The sequence below is a fragment of the Magallana gigas genome, chromosome 2, assembly GCF_963853765.1.
Source record: "Magallana gigas chromosome 2, xbMagGiga1.1, whole genome shotgun sequence".
Taxonomy (NCBI): Eukaryota; Metazoa; Mollusca; class Bivalvia; order Ostreida; family Ostreidae; genus Magallana; species Magallana gigas.
Window position 1 is genome coordinate 27,946,463 of NC_088854.1, and position 19,767 is coordinate 27,966,229.

General features: G+C 34.7%; 1 protein-coding gene across 1 annotated transcript; it reads right to left on the reverse strand.

Moving 5' to 3' along the window:
* Positions 1-3,009: 3,009 nt before the first annotated feature.
* On the reverse strand, positions 3,010-3,444 carry LOC136271453 (metallo-beta-lactamase domain-containing protein 1-like). Its single transcript, XM_066071513.1, has one exon. It carries the CDS (start codon positions 3,442-3,444, stop codon positions 3,010-3,012), a length of 435 nt encoding a protein of 144 aa, XP_065927585.1.
* Positions 3,445-19,767: the final 16,323 nt, after the last annotated feature.

Sequence of the window (19,767 nt, forward strand, 5' to 3'; positions counted from 1 at the left end):
ATTATTGGAAATCAAAATCCTAGCAATATGCACACCTCTGATATATGTACAATTGATCTGCAAAATAACAATTTCCTATCTTGAGAACTGTAGGAGGAGTTATCCGTACAATGAGGGTTCCCTATACACAATATTTTGCCAAAAAATGACTAAGTTCAAAAGCTGGTATTTTTTCGATAAATTATTGGAAATCAAAATCCTAGCAATATGCACACCTCTGATATATGTACAATTGATCTGCAAAAGAACAACTTCCTATCTTGAGAACTGTAGGAGGAGTTATCCGTACAATGAGGGTACCCTATATGCAACATTTTGCCAAAAAATGACTAAGTTCAAAAGCTGGTATTTTTTCGATAAATTATTGGAAATCAAAATCCTAGCAATATGCACACCTCTGATATATGTACAATTGATCTGCAAAAGAACAACTACCTATCTTGAAAACTGTAGGAGGAGTTATCCGTACAATGAGGGTACCCTTTTGGCAGCCGCCCGCCCGCCTATCCGCCCGCCCGCCCGCCATTTTCACCATTTTAATAACCGGATTTTTCCGTTGGAAAACCCGGTTAAAAACTGATAATTTTTATTAAATAGACTCAAGTTATAAACATTGATTCGTTAATTTGTGCTTCTTTGCTGTTGAATTTTGAACCGGTTCCATGATCAAATTCCACGTTGCGGGTCAATTTTCAACGGATAAGGGTCTTTATTCAACAACTTTGGTCTCAATATTCAACGTTGAAAAATGACCCCTGGGTCAATTTTCAACCCGGGTCAAAATTCTACGTACCACCCCCTTAAATACTCATTATTGACACTCTTTGTTCATGACTTCATACAGCAATGTACTATTTAAAATGTTCAATATCAAATTAATATAGCGACTTGATATTATGTTCCCCAGATTTCCAATGTACTAAACCTGATGTACATCAAGAGTACATAAAATGGGACCCCCACCCCACCCCAATCCGTTTGGGTACATGTAACAATAATTTAATGAAGTAGTTAAACTACATAAAATACCGCGACCTGACTTGTTTTCAAATTGATTCATATATGTAATTCCCAGGCACATAGCATTGTTTTAGAAAGTGGGGAAGGGGTGGGGGCAGACTCATCCAGAAAATCCACATGATACGAAGGAAGACAACTCTTACAAACTCATTGCTGAACTATTCTGAAATTATTGATATTAATGCAAGATTTTACATGTTTTAAAGATTTTAATCATAAAAAAAAAAAAATGTGTTAAATCATGTTATGATCAACATATAATTATTTATTACTTTAATTTGGAGCAAAAGGTGTTGAATTCGACTGGAAATATGTCCAAATGTGCTTTAAATCTAACATTTATTTGGTATGATATTGGAAACAAGTACGAATGTCATATTTCTAAATTGTGGGCATTAGGAGACACAAAAAATTGGTAAAATAACTTTACATGTACCTGTTTATGTGTACAAAGAAAACAAAGATTTACAGAAAAAGGATGATGTTTATTTTAGGGGGCTATTTTAGGCCCATATCATTTATAGTCCAGATGACCAAAATCGTGACCAGTCTGGTGACCAAGACATTTTTAATCTACGAATACAATCCCAAGAACAAGAAATTGTCACATAAAGTACTAATCAAACAATATTTTATAAAGAAATTAAAACAAAAATGCTAAATTTTAGAGAAAAAAAATGCAGTTTGCGGGGGTGTTAAGGAAATATATGTAATTCCGTGAAATCACAAATCTTATCTTATTAACGATAGAATGTTTTGCGTGCAAACTGTATAAAAGTTACGACGGTTTTTAGAGAACCAGTCGAATAACTAATTATGCGAGGAGAATACATAATATATAGGATTCTAGCAGCGAATTTTGAGAAAACTGAAATGTTTTGCCTTCCTTTGATATGTTTATTGTTTTGTGGAAACCGCGGAATACTAGTAGTGTTGTTCTATCTCATTTTATATCAAGGCATATATAGTGAAGTATTATATGCTCGTATGCACAACTGACAACGGTTGTAATTATCACTGTGATGTTTAATTAGTCTGCATATAACACTTACATATGAGATATATGGCAAGTAATTGCTCTGCATTTACAAAGAAATGAAACCCTGGCACACACACTGCAGCTCACCATACACCATGTACACACCTGCCTGACGACATACAACAACTCACGCATGCGCACACTCACCCGGTATAAAGCTAACTCGTTCCTATGTATATTCATTCGTCACTACACTCCCCTCCCTTTTGATAAAAGGGTACTCTTGTACCTTGATACCTAACATACCTAAGACAATGAACATAATCAAGAGTGTTTAACAAAAGTAATTATGCTTAATGGTGGTTAACTAGACTTGTTGTAAGTTAATAATTGACTCAAATATTGAAGTTAATTAACTGAAATGATTAATTGCTAAAATGGATATATCTCCCATTTTTCACACAGAAATATACTTATCTCATAAACAATTTCGTAATATCATGGATGTAAATATTTGCACAAAGAATGAAATCATCATATATGAACATGGAATCAAACCTAACAATATTTAAAAGCAAATCGTTACCATTTAAATATCTCTTTCAAACTCACACAAACATGTGTTATATGATATTTACAAATACCTGTATCAATATTACCACATGTGAATATCTATATCCACACATAAACAGTCATATGCTTATACATCAAAATGAAGAATGTATTGAAAATATAAAGAAAAATTACAGTCACCAGCAAATGACACTGAAATCCATGATATAAGGCATTCCTTGCGTAATGAATAAAAGTTCTTGGACAGTCAGCGTCATGGTTTACTTTCTTGGTATTTGGAACATCTTCCCATGTCCAGGGACAATGTAGTCTACCAGACGCAGGATCTTATGTCGATTTGCCTCCTAACGTGCTGGGTCCTGACTCCTGGACCTCCACAGGGACGAATCTTCCATATCCTCCTTCGAGTGGAACAGATCACCTACTACCGCAATGGTTCAAAGTTGTGCATTCTTAACTATGACAGAAATGTCCTCACTGGTGTGGCCTGGAGTAGGGATCACCTCAACGTCATCATTCACTGCAAAATTACCTTTTGACTGGAAGTTGTGAATATGATGCAAGTTTTCTATAGACATGCCAAGAGCTGCGATGTGATAGGCATTGGGAAACAGGGTAAGATATCCCATGTGATCAATATGACCATGGGTGGTAATGCAGCACTCGATATCGTGCACTGAGACATTATTCGTCTCGAGCGCCTCGATGGTGTGGTCTCGGTCTGTAGGGTTACCTGTATCCACCATGATGTTCAGCGGGCCCTTAATGAGAGTGATACTGCTTCCCATCTTAACCTTTTCTTGGTGTGGGAAAGAATAACTTTCCTGAATGATGATGACTTCATAGTTTTTTTCCTTCCCACCCACACTCATCTATCACTGTTCACTCATCCTCGATGTCTACAGGGACTGGTACATGGTGTACCCTTACCTGGTCCTCGAGCTGTAATAATTTCTCCCTGCCCAATGACTAGAAGTCAATCCTATTCTTAGCGGTCATGGTTTCAACAAGTGCCAATAGAATTCTCCAGTGTATGCGGACAGCCGGTGGATTTACTGGTATCATTTCATAGGCGTCAACTGTCGGCCACCACATAGTACAGGTCAGAAGACCCATCTGGTGTTGCGTCCTGGGGATAATAGGATACTTACAAGGGAGGTGGACTTTGTCGTTAACATAGTTAACCAGATCCTGTACAGTTCCTGTACCCAAAATGTACTTGGCTAGGGTATCCAAACACGATGCTCTCAACCTGTGGTAATCCGGCGAGTTGTTGAGACCTTTCCATGGGTGATCCCAAAATATGCGTGGAATAAGGTACTCCCAAGCATGATGCTTGATATGTTTTGACTTCCCTCCACAACCCTCAATTGGAATGTCGATCTTCTTTCCCCTTAAGTTCGTTTTTAGTGTTTAATGCTTTTTGTAATATGTCCTGTTTTTAATGTTTCTTTCAGATAAGATGGATCGAGATACAGACAGCTCGTCTGAACAGTTGGATGGAGACAACGAATCGTCTGAGTCAGAATTAAACACAACCTCCGATGATAATGACTGGTGTCCCGTTACAATCGTAGACGGCGACCTGATTCGGTACCTGAATTTACCTTTGAGTGTGCAAAATCCCAGTCATCCTCAGAACATACTGGTGGTCCGGAAACTTGCCCAAAACCTCGAACTTCAGTCCAAAGCTCATGCGAGTAAATTAGAAAAGGCCTTTCTTGGTAAAAAAGGCTGTTTTCTCTTTATCAGAGTCTTTTACTTTGATTTGATAGTATGCTGAATTCGCATCCAATTTTAAGAACCATTCATTACCGGACAGTGTGTCTATATATTCTTCAATAAGTGGTAAGGGATAGACATCTTTCTTGGTGACTGAATTAAGTTTCCCGTAATCTAATGCACCATCTTACTTTACCATCTCTTATACGTATTAATACGGGCGGAGATGCCCATTCTGATGTTGATGGTTCAATAATTCCTGCATTTAACATGGTTTTTAGATGCGATTCTTCTTCATGCATAAAGTCTAACGGAGTTCGTCTCATTCTCTGCTTTATAGGGGACGCTGTACCAGTATCAATTGCATGTTCAATCTCTATAAAGTTTCCAAGATCAAAACCGTTTTCAGCAAACACATCTTGGTATTCTGCCACAAGGTTTTCAAACTGATTTAATATTTATGCCGCTCATTTTTAATGGGATACATACGAGGGACAATAAAAAAATACGAAGACAATATGGCTGTCTATCATATGTTTTTCATAATAGTCTTAACTAACAGACTAATTATGCACCAACACTTTTTTTAATTTATATACAAAGTTTCATTCCACTTGATGAAAAGGTATTTTTGTTACCCGATTTTAGATACAACATGTTTTGTCACCACGGCGCACGGTAACGTTAAACAAGAGGCCCATGGGCCACATCGCTCACCTGAGGAACAAGGGTTTGATAAAATCAGCTTAATCTATACTACTATATTAAAATAATAGACTCGAATTTTTAGTCTTTAATACCGAGAAATCGGAAGAATACTGTCTTTTGTTTTATATATTTTAAACATCATTGGTAATTGAAGTTTACCAATTTGTTTTATTTTTTCTCAGTTAAGCTTCGCTTATTAATAATCAGCGAAAATTCCTCAAAAAATCCCGGAAATCACCTGAATTGTTTGGATTTTACAATCTTGCGCTTGCGCAATACATTCACGCTAACGGGAACTTTAGTTTGTTTCCATAATATCACATCTGCATGAATAAACTCAGAAATGATAATACAGATACGGGTAAATTTTTATTGGATTTTTGCTATATATTCTGTTCATATATATTTATTTTAATGATTTCTTAAGAGAGAAAGTATAAAATAACAAATATACATTTCAACTAAGTTCTTCGTGATGACAAAAATAATTGATTACATGCAAAAAAGTAACATTATATTTGTTAGGAGAGTGAAGATAGAATATGTTTTATCGTAAAAATGAATAATGTCCTACGGACCCAGTTTTACAAAGAAAATACGTGTACGTTGGTGAAAAGGTGTTGAATTCTTCCATTCTATGGATTAAAATTTTTAGTTGAAAGGTATTTGCAGTCTTAAAAAGGTTTGTTGTGATGAATTTGACTATCATTTTCAAGGCAACTTCATTAATTTTCTCCAAAATCGTTCCGGAGCGATTCTGCAATTTTCTGCTACATTACGGGTATAAGGGATGCATTCTAACTAGCTGTGGTGAGGGCCTTTCCCGAGACACAGTTAGATTATTCAAATTAAGGAAAGTGTAGTGAAACTAATAGCATTATTGTAGGCCTATAGCTTTGTTATGTAAATGTCAATAATAAGGTGTGTCGATGTACCTATTTCGTAAATGTCCGATATGCAATGTCAACCCGTGCACGCACGGGTCAAAGTCTAGTGGAGTCATAATACAAACAATCTGGACAATGTACAATACATGTAGATCCTGTATAAATAAAATCCATCCCCCCTGGATATTCATATGTTTATAACCATTAGTCCCTTTTCTAACAGGATGATTTTATGGTCATATCACATGTTGAGTATTGCAGTTCTCAAAAAGATTCTTAACAATTGTTTATATATGGGATATAAAGCTACATCAAACTCTAAACCTTCTTGTGAGGCCGAAGAATTGTCCTGGAGCCAAAGTCTTAACAATTATAAAGAATCATCTGGCTGATTAGTTTCTAAGAAGAAGAATTTTAAAGATTTACTCTATATATTCCTATGTAAAACTTTAACACCCCCCCCCCAATGTGGCCCCACCCTACCCCCAGGGATCATGATTTTCACAACTTTGATTAAACACTACCTGACGATGCTTCCACACAAGTTTCAGCTTTCCTGGCTGATTAGTTTCTGAGAAGATTAACTCTATATATTCCGATGTAAAACTTTGACCCTCCATTGTGCCCCACCCTACCCCCCAGGGATCATGATTTTCTCAACTTTGAATCTACACTACCTGAGGATACTTCCACACAAGTTTCAGCTTTCCTTGCTGATTAGTTTCTGAGAAGAAGATTTTTAAATATGTACTCTATATATTCTTGTGCAAAACTTCGACCCTCCATTGTGTCCCACCCTACCCCCAGGGATCATGATTTTCACAACTTTGAATCTATACTACTTGAGGATGCTTCCACACAAGTTTCAGCTTTCCTTGCTGATTGGTTTCTGAGAAGAAGATTTTTAAATATTTACTCTATATATTCCTATGTAAAACTTCGACCCCCTATGGTGGGTCCACCCTACCCCCGGGGTTCATGATTTTTCAGCTTTCCTGGTTTTATGGTTCTTGAGAAGAAGATTTTTGTAAATTTTCGAAATTTTTCATTAATTTCTAATTATTTCCCCTTGAAAACGGGTGTGACCCTTAATTTTCACAACTTTGAATCCCCTTTGCCAAAGGATGATTTGGGCCAATTTTAGTTGAAATTGGCTTAGTAGTTCTTTAGAAGATGTTGAAAATGTGAAAAGTTTACAGACAGACGGACGACAGACAAAATGTGATCAGAATAGCTCACTTGAGCTTTCAGCTCAGGTGAGCTAAAAATGACGTCAAGATAACGCTCGCACAGTTGATAGAAATACCCAATCTTTATAACACCCCGAGTCTTTTGTGCTTTTCACCACGCAATTGAAATCGGCACTGTATCACTTTACATCTAAGTTGTTCCCATTTGATATAATTATAAGTTAGTTCCTCGATTTTTCTTATACTGCATGTCTCTTCGTTTACCGTAAGGAAAATCATGAAAGTCAGATGTTTATTGTTTATGCTTTTGACCAAGTATTTACAGATATTCTACTATCTTTCGTACTATTGATTTTCAAAATACAAATACCACCAATACCCCCCCCCCCCCCCCCAAAAAAAAAAAATGTAATACGGTTAAACAAAAACGTGCAAATAATTTTTGACTTATTTTCCGCACCATTGAGCTTTTGCACAGTTCGTATCGACTTTTTCCTGAGTTACATCCATACTGTTTAAACTTTTCGTTGGTTCCTGACGTCCGGCGTTTTTAGTCAATTTTAAGTTCCTGATATTTGTTCAACAAAACTATATCTCCCGTCGTTATTTGGTACATAAAATTACATTGCAATTCACTTTCAAATAATATAGTTTATTCTTGACATACATATAACACAAAGAACACAAAGAACAGGGGCGTACAAGGCGTTGTATATCCCCCTCTTGGAGCAATGAAGAAGAAAGAATTTCAATTTAAATTTGAATATTAATCATTGGCATGTATGCATTGTTGAAGTATAAATTTCACAATGGAAGTCAATATTGTGCTTTCATTCTATAAACACGAGTCAGTTATAGGTTTAATCAAAGTACTGAAGTACTGACGGGAGTTGATTTTATCGATTATCATTTATTTTAAAATCAACTTATCTTGCATGGCAATTAGTTTCTAGTCTGTATTTAAATTGCGCTTTTTTTATTATATGAATTTTTAGACTTTTCCGACAAGAAACCTTTCGAGAAACCCCTTATGAATCATGTGTAATATTTTAAGATAGATTTCAAACTATGTATTAGTAATCGAAACAATTCTAAGAATCGTATGGATCCATGCACTATTGATATCGAACTCTAGTCTCGTTCAACCAGACGATCGACTGTCTCCGTTAATCTCCGACAAGCAAGAGAGCCTCTCGGAGAGCGTCTGGTTGAACGAGACTTTATTAAACTCTGGCGTAGGAAAACATGAGACTACAAAAATATCTAAATTGTTCGTATTTGATAAAATCTGACTATTTTCAAAGTGTTTATAGATAAGTTTCCTTGAAAAACAATGCTTCAGCATACATTATATCGAATTTTTCTATTATTTTCAAGTACTAAGTCTTATTAGCGATGATGATTTGTGCTTAGTTCCAAACACTGTTTCACTTTCGGTTTGCCAGAGTAACTGCATATGAGAATTGATGAAAATCAACTCCAAAAAAAATTAAGCTGCCTAGAGTTTTATGCCAAATCTTGAATCATTTACTGTTTTAAATTGCAAAATTTAGGTATGAATGGGTCCCGACTCCATCTTAAAGAACTTTTATGTAAAATATAAGTTTTTATTGATTTTTATCATTGATTTATAGAAATGGAGTCTAGACCCATAATGGATCAAATTCAAAAAAGTTTTACTTTATTAATTATTGTCAAACAGATAAATTTATTCACCTATAGCCTAATGTGTCAACGTATCTCACAGGGATAGGCGGAGGCTCGTACTCGATTCTTCTCGATTGAGAGCTCGCAGGTGTTCGAATCGTATAGACGGCGTTCTATTTTTAATTCATATGCTTTTAAGTAAACATTTTTTCCTTTTTTTTCGGATTATTATGAAAAAATATCTTATACCATTTATATATAATGACAAAAATTTACGTAATGTTCATTTTACACACAATGTCGAATAAAAATAGCGTTAGCACAGATAAGAATCATGCTGTAATATTTAGAAAGCAAATAGATAAACCAAAGGAAATAAGTACCAAGTACATGTACATCAGTACATGTATTAATGCACACTTTCAAATGTAAAGGTTTTTTTCATACGTTCATATGCCATTTCAAAATCCTGGTTACGGGGGGATTTGTGAGGCCTTGTACGCTTTTGTCCAAATTTTAACCGTGCGCCGTGACCTCATTTTTGCGGGATTAGATTCTAAATAATTCTTAGAAATATAAAAATTTATTCACTTTTGGGATTTCAAGTCGTTTGAAACTATTGCCAAATTTTGTTTACTAAATTTAATAATAATATGACGTTAAGTAAGAAAACTATGGTAAAAGTCTTCGTATTTTGTGATTGACCCTCGTAGTTTTTGCACGTTTTATGAAAAATTATTTTAAAAAATACATTAATAGTAAATCTATCATATCCACTAAAATTATTGTTCATAAAAAAATACCGAATAATATACGATGTCTTTTGAGATCTATTTAATAATTAAAGTGTAATTTAAAAAGTGATGCTCGTGTCGATACTGTTTTATATTTACATCTACCGATTATGATTCCCTCTATTTATTTAAGAACCTTATAGTTAATTCAAAACTCTACAGAAATCTACATGCCCTCTTTATCGATTGGTCGAATCTACTACGACTTAGAAAAATCGCGGACTGCAAAAATATTCATGATGATGTCAGACTCAATTTCCTATAGGAATCGAATTGGCTGTTTATTTTAGCTAACGTACTGATGTACATTAACAGTATTTTAGTAAATTTTTCTTACTTTTTAAAATCAGTATATTAATTTCTTAAAACAAAGATGTAAATATAAACGATAGAATGTTTTCTTTGACTTTCAAAGGGGGTTATGAAGGTAGCGATCATTGCAGAAAAAATTACATTATACACCTATATATAATAAATGACTATGAGAACAATAACAAGTTTATTTTCCGGAAACTATTTTACGAAGAGATAGTTGCTGTCGAGGGGGACAACAAACTTGCAGTTGTCCAAATAGTCAGTAAATAGGTATTTTTTCATACCGAATAAAAACTTTTATTTGTCAGCGCAGCTTGCAGAGTTTAAACGTAGCGACTGAATTACACCACACCCCTGCGAATGTGTTCGGAATGTTTTCGTTATCGTTGCTAAGTATGTAATAAATCCAGAGGTGCTCGAATGAAAGTTCACGAGACTTCACCGAGATTTGTTCAGTTCCTGTGCAAAGATGTAAATAAAAACGATAGAATGTTTTCTTTGACATTCAAAGAGGGTTATGAAGGTAGCGATCATTGCAGAAAAAATTACATTATACACCTTTATATATATTAAATGACTATGAGAACAATAACAAGTTTATTTTCCCCGAAACAGAAACTATTTCACGAAAAGAAGCCGAGGGAAATAGTTGCTGTCGAGGGGAACAACAAACTTGCAGTTGTCCAAATAGTCATTAAATAGGTATTTTTCATACCGTATAAAAACTTTTATTTGTCAGCGCAGCATGTAGAGTTTTAACGTAGCGACTGGATTACACCACACCCCTGCGAATGTGTTCGGAATGTTTTCTTTATCGTTGCTAAGTATGTAATAAATCCAGAGGTGCTCGGATGAAAGTTCACGAGATTTCACCGAGATTTGTTCAGCTCTGTGAAAGCGGAAGTATAAGTGTTTGGATAATATTCTCAAAATACGTAAGTACTGGTCATTTTTCATATCATATCCTACTTGGATTTATGTTAAAACATGAAAATCGTTTAAGATGCATGTCTTATTTCACCATCTAGCGGTTATTTATATTAAACGATAATATTCAGAATAGAGTTATCGTTCGTGTTCAACCACGTGTAGAGTGGTTGAAAATATAAACATTGGGTTGCTTAATAAAATTATAGCCATGCTTGTGGTGTGCAATGCCATGTTTTTAAAAGAATAATGAGTGTCTGTTTTGCATAAAAACTTAGTATATCGAGTCATTTTCGAGGAAAATTCTGCATAAAATAGTATAGTCTGTTTCACTATTAATAATATTACTAGGTCAGGCGCGGATCGAAAATTAACCCTCAGGGGGGATCTCTACAAGCATGTTAATTGTTGCAACAGCAGACAAAAACTTTCTTTTGTATTGTCGCATTTATATCTAGAACACATTTTATCGCCCATTCATGAAGATAAAGTTTAAAATCAATAAACCTCTAAATTTTATATTTGACTACAAGTACCTAGATTTTATGAAATAGACTATAAACACGCGGCATGATTTTTACTTCGAAACTGAAAGGGTCAATAAAATCACGTGGTTTAAAATTTAAATGACAATAACATTCGCAGGGGTGACCAGTGGTGTCCCGAGTATAAAAAGCGAGGGAAATTTGATTCCGCCGGTATATGGGCAAATATCTTGGAAACTATTTCACGGTTAGATAGAATAGAGTGTTTATATATTCGCTGCAATTTCTACATATAAAATATTCAGAGAGGTAATATAAAACTCGCTAACACGGATTATGTATTTTTTCTGCAATGTCGCCACCTTCTTATCCTGCATGAATCACAAACAAAAGCATATTATAGTTTAAATTCTTCATCAGTAGGGAGACATTCCTGAATAGAGTGGAGAAATTTGGGGTGTGGCTCGAAGTGATGAATAAACCGGAACCATGTCCGGGAACAGAGGATCTCCATAACATAAGTATAACTGGACGGACATCATTCGATATAAGTTCCTTTCATTGTTTCTGATGCCTCGGTCTACCTGTGTCTTTTTGTTTAAAATATGTATATACATATATACACTCAAATAGATGGCTCTTGAGACGGGAGCTTCAACACTGGCCGTGCTTGGAAGCACCTACGTGGTGCCCCGTCTATGGTACCCAATTAAGTCAATGATTGGTCAAGGTGTGAAAATGATCAAGTCAATGATTGATCAGGTATTTGCAACCCATTTAAGTAAGACATACTAGTAAAATTTTGAATCACTGATATCGTTATCTGTTCAATACAGCTTTATATTTGATATCCTAATCTATCCCAAAAAATTAGACACGGAAGGCCCTGGAGATAGGAGCTTCAACACTGGCTGTGCTGGAAGCCAACAATTTGGTTCCATCGATGTGGAACCTGACCAAGTCAACGACTGGTCAAGGTGTTAAAAAGATCTCAAGTCAGTGATTGGTCAAGGTGTGAAAAGGATCAAGTCAATAATTGATCAAGATGTGAAAAGAGTGAAGAGTGATCTCCAATATGTAAAAGGTATAAACACGTTTAAAAAAAGACTTACAAAAGATTGTTTTGAAACCCATTTGAATAAGTTTTCTATGAATCACTGGTAGGTTTAAAAATGGCACTTGCCCGCAACCGCTTGCGAACTTAAAACATATTAGTTCAGTTGTTGAATGTAATGCCAACACATACATTTAAATTATCTATATTTTAAAATTTCACTAGTTTACACAATCCCAATAGGAGGAGGCGGACTATTCTGCTCTTGAAGAAGGGCAAACGCTGCAACAATGTCTTTTCACCGTCACCAAGAAATACAAGCGCAAATGTTTCTAAAGTAGCGCATTTTCTATATCTTTTTTGCCAAATCGACATAAGGTATATAAAGCGCCCTCCAAGTCAGAAACAAAGTCTGCCTTCATCACAGAGTCCGATCTAAATGGAATCGGTATACTCGTTACGAACTCGGGGCACAGCAAGTTTGGTCAAGTCTGTTCCCACCTCAATCCAAAAGATGAACGATGTTTAAAAGAGTGGGTGAAAATAGTATCTGTTATAAGAAAAAGGCAATTTCTGCAGGAAACTTTATTGATAAACGTTCATCTACAATTTCATCTTAAACTAGCTGGTAAATGTTTATCTGTTTTGTTTTATTGTTGATGATCACCGTGTCTCTCCATATGTAAAATTTCTCACTGTAAACAAATGTATACTATATGTAAACAATATTTCAAGATTAATATATGTAAACTAATTGTTACAACCTATAATGTATAATTTCTGTGTGAAGCAACACAAATAAAAGTTTGTACAAGTTACAGCGGTAGTACTGTTTGATTTGTATGTCAAAAACTTTCTTCTCATAATTGATTCTCATTTACTGTGTGATGTATATGATATTAATGCAACATTCATTTAAGTAACAACAAGAGCGACACACAACCTAATCACGTTTTTATAAACTTTATTAACCCTGAGCAATTTTTATGTGAAGTAGCAACATCCAATGTTTCTCCATAAGAAAGAAGATTATTTAATTCCTTAAGTGACCTTAAACTTGGAAAATAAACATTGGATCAAATTCTTGACACTCCCTTTAGTCAAAAGCAATCTTTGTGTAAAGTGGAAACTTCCAGTGTTTCTGTATATGTTTAAGAAATATATAGACCGGACAAGAATTAACCAGGCTGAAGCTAGCAGCCACTAAGTCCGTTGAGGCTAGCAGACAATAAGGAAATTCATCAAAGTACGGAGAGTACTCGAACAGAAAATTATATTTTACTTAATAATTATCGACATATTTTAATTAATATCAAATTGATTAATGCTCAATAATTTGTACAAGCATTGACGACTTCCGAAACAGTAAAGCTCGCCTTGATAAGAGTTAAAATGCGTCTTTGTTGGATAGAAATGAAATACGTCTATACGGGTCATAGGTTATGAAATTAATGTTATCCTAAGTGTAGTCTTATTGATACAAATAGAAAAACTATATGCATCGTATAAAGTGATATGCAAACGTATTTAAATATAAAAGACATGATAATTTAAAGTAAATTAAAAGGCATAAAACGATACAAATACAATAAAAATCCCAAGCCAATCCCAAGATAATTTGTTCACATCGAAGCTGAACATGTGCGTGTTTAAAAATTTATCCTCTGGCCTTTTCACTCCCCCAGAAATAACATCAAATCGAAAATTTAAAAAACATCGTATTATTACGAATATGAGACAATAGAACACCAAGTATTGTGACTTTTTCTCATAAAACAAGAGATGTTAGTGAAACACTTATGCCCCCCTCCCTTGGAAATATCCACAATGTCCAAGGGCCATAACTCTGTCGAAAATGCTCTATCATAACCAAATTCAAAATAGACCTAGATATTATCATGATAAACCTGTATACCAAATTTCATTTCAATATGTTCATCCTCTGCGAAGAAAATGAGCGGAAACTGCAAAAAACTAGAATTTTTCTACGTCCAAGGGTCATGACTCTGTCGAAAATTGCTTGATCGTACCCAATATCGAACTTGACCTAGATATTATTGTGATAAACCTGTATACCAAATTTCATTTCAATGTGTTCATCCTCTGCGAAGAAAATGAGCGGAAACTGCAAAATACTAGAATTTTTCTACGTCCAAGGGCATAACTGTCGAAAATTGCTCGATCGTACCCAATATCGAACTTGACCTAGATATTATCATGATAAAGCTGTGTACCAAATTTCATTTCAATATGTTCATCCTCTGCGAATAAAATGAACGAAAACTGTTTGTGGACCGACCGACCGACAGCAGCAAAGCAATATGCCCTCCCTTCTTCGAAGAGGGGCAAAAGAAATTATCATATGTCGCAGTCAAAAACTGCGAAAATCATCAGGTCAAATTAGGATTATTTTGTTTCAGCCATGTTTTGACGTGAACCTTCGAAGAAAATACAACAATGACAATGAAAAGGGTCGGTTTAGCTCACCCGAACTTTGTCATATATTAGCATTTCACAATGATATAGGGGTAAAAGGCGGGCTATTATCTCCTTTATCTTTGAAGTATGCATCAAATAGATACCAGGGCAGTGTAGGGGACTTATGGTGCTATTTTTTCCCGGTCTCAAATTTGGGCTGTAGGGGTACCACCAAGTGGCTCCCAGGGGTTCTGGCTCATTTCTGGGGTTTATATCTCACTTGAGATTGACCACAAGATCTTGGAAAACTGGGATTAGGAGGTATTCATAATAAGCGTTAGAGGGCACCTATGACCCCTACAAGGTTTCAGTTAGCTCACCCGAACTTTGTCTTATTTTAGCATTTCACAATGATATAGGGGTGAAAGGCGGGCCATTATCTCTTTTATCTTTGAAAAATGCATCAAACAGATACCAGGGCAGTGTAGAGGACCTATGGGACTTTAAAAACGTCGTTATTTTTACGGGGTTTCTTTGTTTATCACTTTTCTGAAGATGTTTTTGTTAAGGCATGTCATGTAATAAAGGTTTATATTTACAAAATCTCTCATTTGATATCAAGAGAAAGGGGCTTGCCCCTAAAATTAGGGGATAAAAGGGCTCTAAAGTTTTTTATCTATAGCCTTTTACTGAGGGATATTTTGTGAAATGTTATAGAAGCAAATATGTTTATCTACCAGTTATGTATCCAAGCAATGTAATGATTTTATCACGTGTTACGTAATTAAGGGTTTTTAGGGACCAAAAGTCTAAAATTTTGATCACCCATATCTCAGAAAGGAGAAATATTTGGAAATGCAGTACAAAAGAAAAGTTGTTGAAAATGATGTTCTTAACAACGTGCATCCTTTAAAATTTCGTTAAACGGTCCCTATAAGGAGATATGGGATAAGCCCCTAAAACGTTCTTTCCCATATATCCCCAGAACGTTAACGAATTTCTAAACATTTGTTGACAAAATGTGTTTAGAATTAAATGTCCTTTTATTTGATATCAAGAGAAAGGGTCTGACCGCTTAAATAAGGGGATCAACGGGCTTTAAAGTTTTTCATCTGTAGCCCTTTACTAAAGAATATTTTGTGAAAGGTTATGGAAGCAAATATGTTTATCTTTCAGTTATGTATCCTAGTAGATATAATGATTTCATCGTGTGTTATGTAATTAGGGGTTTTTAGGGCCAAAAGTCCAAAATTTTATCACCATTATCACAGAGAGAAAAAATATTCCGAAATGCAGTACAGAAGAAAAGTTGTTGAAAATGATTTTCTTAACAATATGCAACCTTCAAAATTTCGTTAAACGGCCCCTATAAGGTGATAAGGGATCAGCCCCTAAAACGTTTTTCCCATATATCTCCAGAACGGTAACGAATTTCTAAACATTTATTGACAAAATGTGTTTAGAATTAAATGTCCTTTTATTTGATATTAAGAGAAAGGGTCTGGCCGCTTAAATAAGGGGATCAACGGGCTCTAAAGTTTTTCATCTGTAGCCCTTTACTGAAGAATATTTTGTGAAAGGTTATGGAAGCAAATATGTTTATCTTCCAGTTATGTATCCTAGCAGATAGAATGATTTCATCGTGTGTTATGTAATTAGGGGTTTTTAGGGCCAAAAGTCCAAAATTTTATCACCCCTATCTAAGAGAGAAAAAATATTCCGAAATGCAGTACAGAAGAAAAGTTGTTCAAAATGATTTTTTTAACAATATGCAACCTTCAAAATTTCGTTAAACGGCCCCTTTAAGGAGATACGGGATCAGCCCCTAAAACGTTTTTCCCATATATCTCCAGAACGGTAACGAATTTCTAAACATTTATTGACAAAATGTGTTTAGAATTAAATGTCCTTTTATTTGATATTAAGAGAAAGGGTCTGGCCGCTTAAATAAGGGGATCAACGGGCTCTAAAGTTTTTCATCTGTAGCCCTTTACTGAAGAATATTTTGTGAAAGGTTATGGAAGCAAATATGTTTATCTTCCAGTTATGTATCCTAGCAGATAGAATGATTTCATCGTGTGTTATGTAATTAGGGGTTTTTAGGGCCAAAAGTCCAAAATTTTATCACCCCTATCTAAGAGAGAAAAAATATTCCGAAATGCAGTACAGAAGAAAAGTTGTTCAAAATGATTTTTTTAACAATATGCAACCTTCAAAATTTCGTTAAACGGCCCCTTTAAGGAGATACGGGATCAGCCCCTAAAACGTTTTTCCCATATATCTCCAGAACGGTAACGAATTTCTAAACATTTGTTGACAAAATGTGTTAAGAATTAAATGTCCTTTTATTTGATATTAAGAGAAAGGGTCTGGCCGCTTAAATAAGGGGATCAACGGGCTCTAAAGTCTTTCATCTGTAGCCCTTTTCTGAAGAATATTTTGTGAAAGGTTATGGAAGCAAATATGTTTATCTTCCAGTTATGTATCCTAGCAGATATAATGATTTCATCGTGTGTTATGTAATTAGGGGTTTTTAGGGCCAAAAGTCCAAAATTTGATCACCCCTATCTCTGAGAGAAAAAATATTCCGAAATGCAGTACAGAAGAAAAGTTGTTCAAAATGATTTTCTTAACAATATGCAACCTTCAAAATTTCGTTAAACGGCCCCTATAAGGTGATAAGGGATGTGTTTAGAATTAAATGACCTTTCATTTGATTTCAAGAAAAAGGGACTGGTCCCTGAAATTAAGGGACCAAAGGGTTTTTAAGTCATTTATCTATAGCCCTTTGCTGAGAGCCATTTTATGAAAGGTTATTTAAGCTGAATTACGTATAATATGTTTATAGATCCTAACAATATACTGATTTCCTCTTGCTTTACCTAATTAAGGGTTTTAGTGGCCAGAGGTAAACAGGTTTAATCTTTTCTATCTTAATTGGAAGAAATGCAAGTATTTAAAAAAGCAATGTAAGAGAGCTTTTAAAAAACCGATACCAAAAACCATTAGTACTGCCCTCCTTTTTCCATATGTTTTTTTTGTCGAAAATCAAAGTCGATGATTGCGTATTTTTTTCTAAAAATTGGACGGAAGACCTCCTCGTTGCTCGCAACGAGATCCCGTCTAGTTGTTAATGTTTTGTTTAATTGTTGATTATAACCATATCTCTTCATTTGTAAAATTTCTCACAGTAAACAATTGTATGTGTAAACAACAGTTCAAGAATAAAACATGTATATATGTTAACTACTTTTATAAACTTATTATGTATAATTTCTTTGGGAAGCACCCGAAATAAATAAGAAAGGAGATTTTCAAGTGACCTTTATCTTTGAAAATTAACCTTGGATCAAATTCATGACACTCCCTTAAGTCAAAAGCAATCTCTGTGTAAAGTGATAACTTCCCCTGTTTCTCTATAAGAAAGGTATAGACCGGGCACGAATAATGCACTTTTCCTGTCAGTTTTCTTTAGTCAAAAGCAATATTTGTGGGAATTTATAAATTCTAATGTTTCTCCAGAAGAAAGATATCGACCGGACACAATTGCATAGACAAACGGACGGACGACGGACAATGTAATTCCAAAACACCACAGACTTTGCATGAAAGACCATAGTCCTCTACCAAAATTGCATATTTGATTGCCTTTATGATAGGGGGTTTGACCTTAGGGCCAAAATAATGTGGTATGAATATGCTTTGTCTATAATGTTAAAATATGTTTTTATTTCTGCTGATACTGAATTGAAACTGATTTTCATATAAAGAGAGAACATTCAGTCCCCCGTCTACAATAACTATAAATATCTATGTGTTCTTGAAATTAGCTGATCAATGGATAATTTTCTGTTCTTTAAACGCCTTTATGCAAAAATAAAATGAATGCAAATTATGTTAGGTTAAATGCAGTCTGCACATTTAAAAAAAATATCCTGGGAAAGAATTTCTATCTGGCCTCTGGGGATGGGGTTGTGTAAGACATTTGTATTAATTTTACTTCTTCTGTTAACAAAGTGCATTTTTCGAAATAACATTCAATTCTTAGAAATAAAATTGAATTCCTTTCAAAACATTTTAATAAATGAAAAATATAGAATCAATATTGACAGCGAACAACTTAGGGAAAAATTGTTTCCTATCATAAGAGTCTTGCACCTTTTCAACATCCGGTCATGCAGTATTATGAGCTTAACCAAAGTAACAAATTTAATATTTAAAGTAACCACAATTTAGATTCTCTGAATCTAGAAAGAAGCTTATACATACATAAATGAAGGTGTCCAACAGGTCTGTGTTAAAGGCCATGGTAATTAGGTGACCGTTAAGGCCTGTGAGCCTTTTGTTTGTTTTTCAGCACTGTCCCATGCCATACGTTGGGATATACATGTATTTTTGTACCAACCGGATGTCAACTTCCTGTTAAATTACGACTTTGTTTTCTTTAAGCCTAAATTTTCAAACGAGTTTTTGTCCAGGATATCTCAGCAACTATTCATCGCAGATGCTTGACATTTTAACATTTGGCATGCCGTATGTTTTTGTACTAATCGGACATCAACTTCCTGTTAGATGACGACTTTGTTTTATTTAGTCTAAATTTTCAGAGAGGTTTTCGTCCAAGTTTTCTCAGCAGCTATATATTGCAGATGGTTGAAATTTTAAGACTATCTTTGTTTATGCATGCCGTATTTTGAGTTCTGTGTTTTGTACCATTCGGACATGAACTTTCTGTTAGATGACAAAGTTTCTTATTTTTAGTCTAAATTTTCAAACAAGATTTCACAACAATTATTAATTCAGATGCTTGATATTTTAACACAATCTTTGTTTAGACATGTTATATACGTTAAGATTTATTTTCGTACTAATCTAACGTCAACTTTCTGTTTAATGGCGACTTGGGGTATTTTTAGCCTTAGATTTCTCAGCAACGATTAATTGCAGATGCTTTAAATTTTAACACACTATTTGATAAAACATGCCGTATGTTGGGATCTATTTTTGTAACAATCGGACGACAATTTTCTGGTAAATCACGTTTTGTT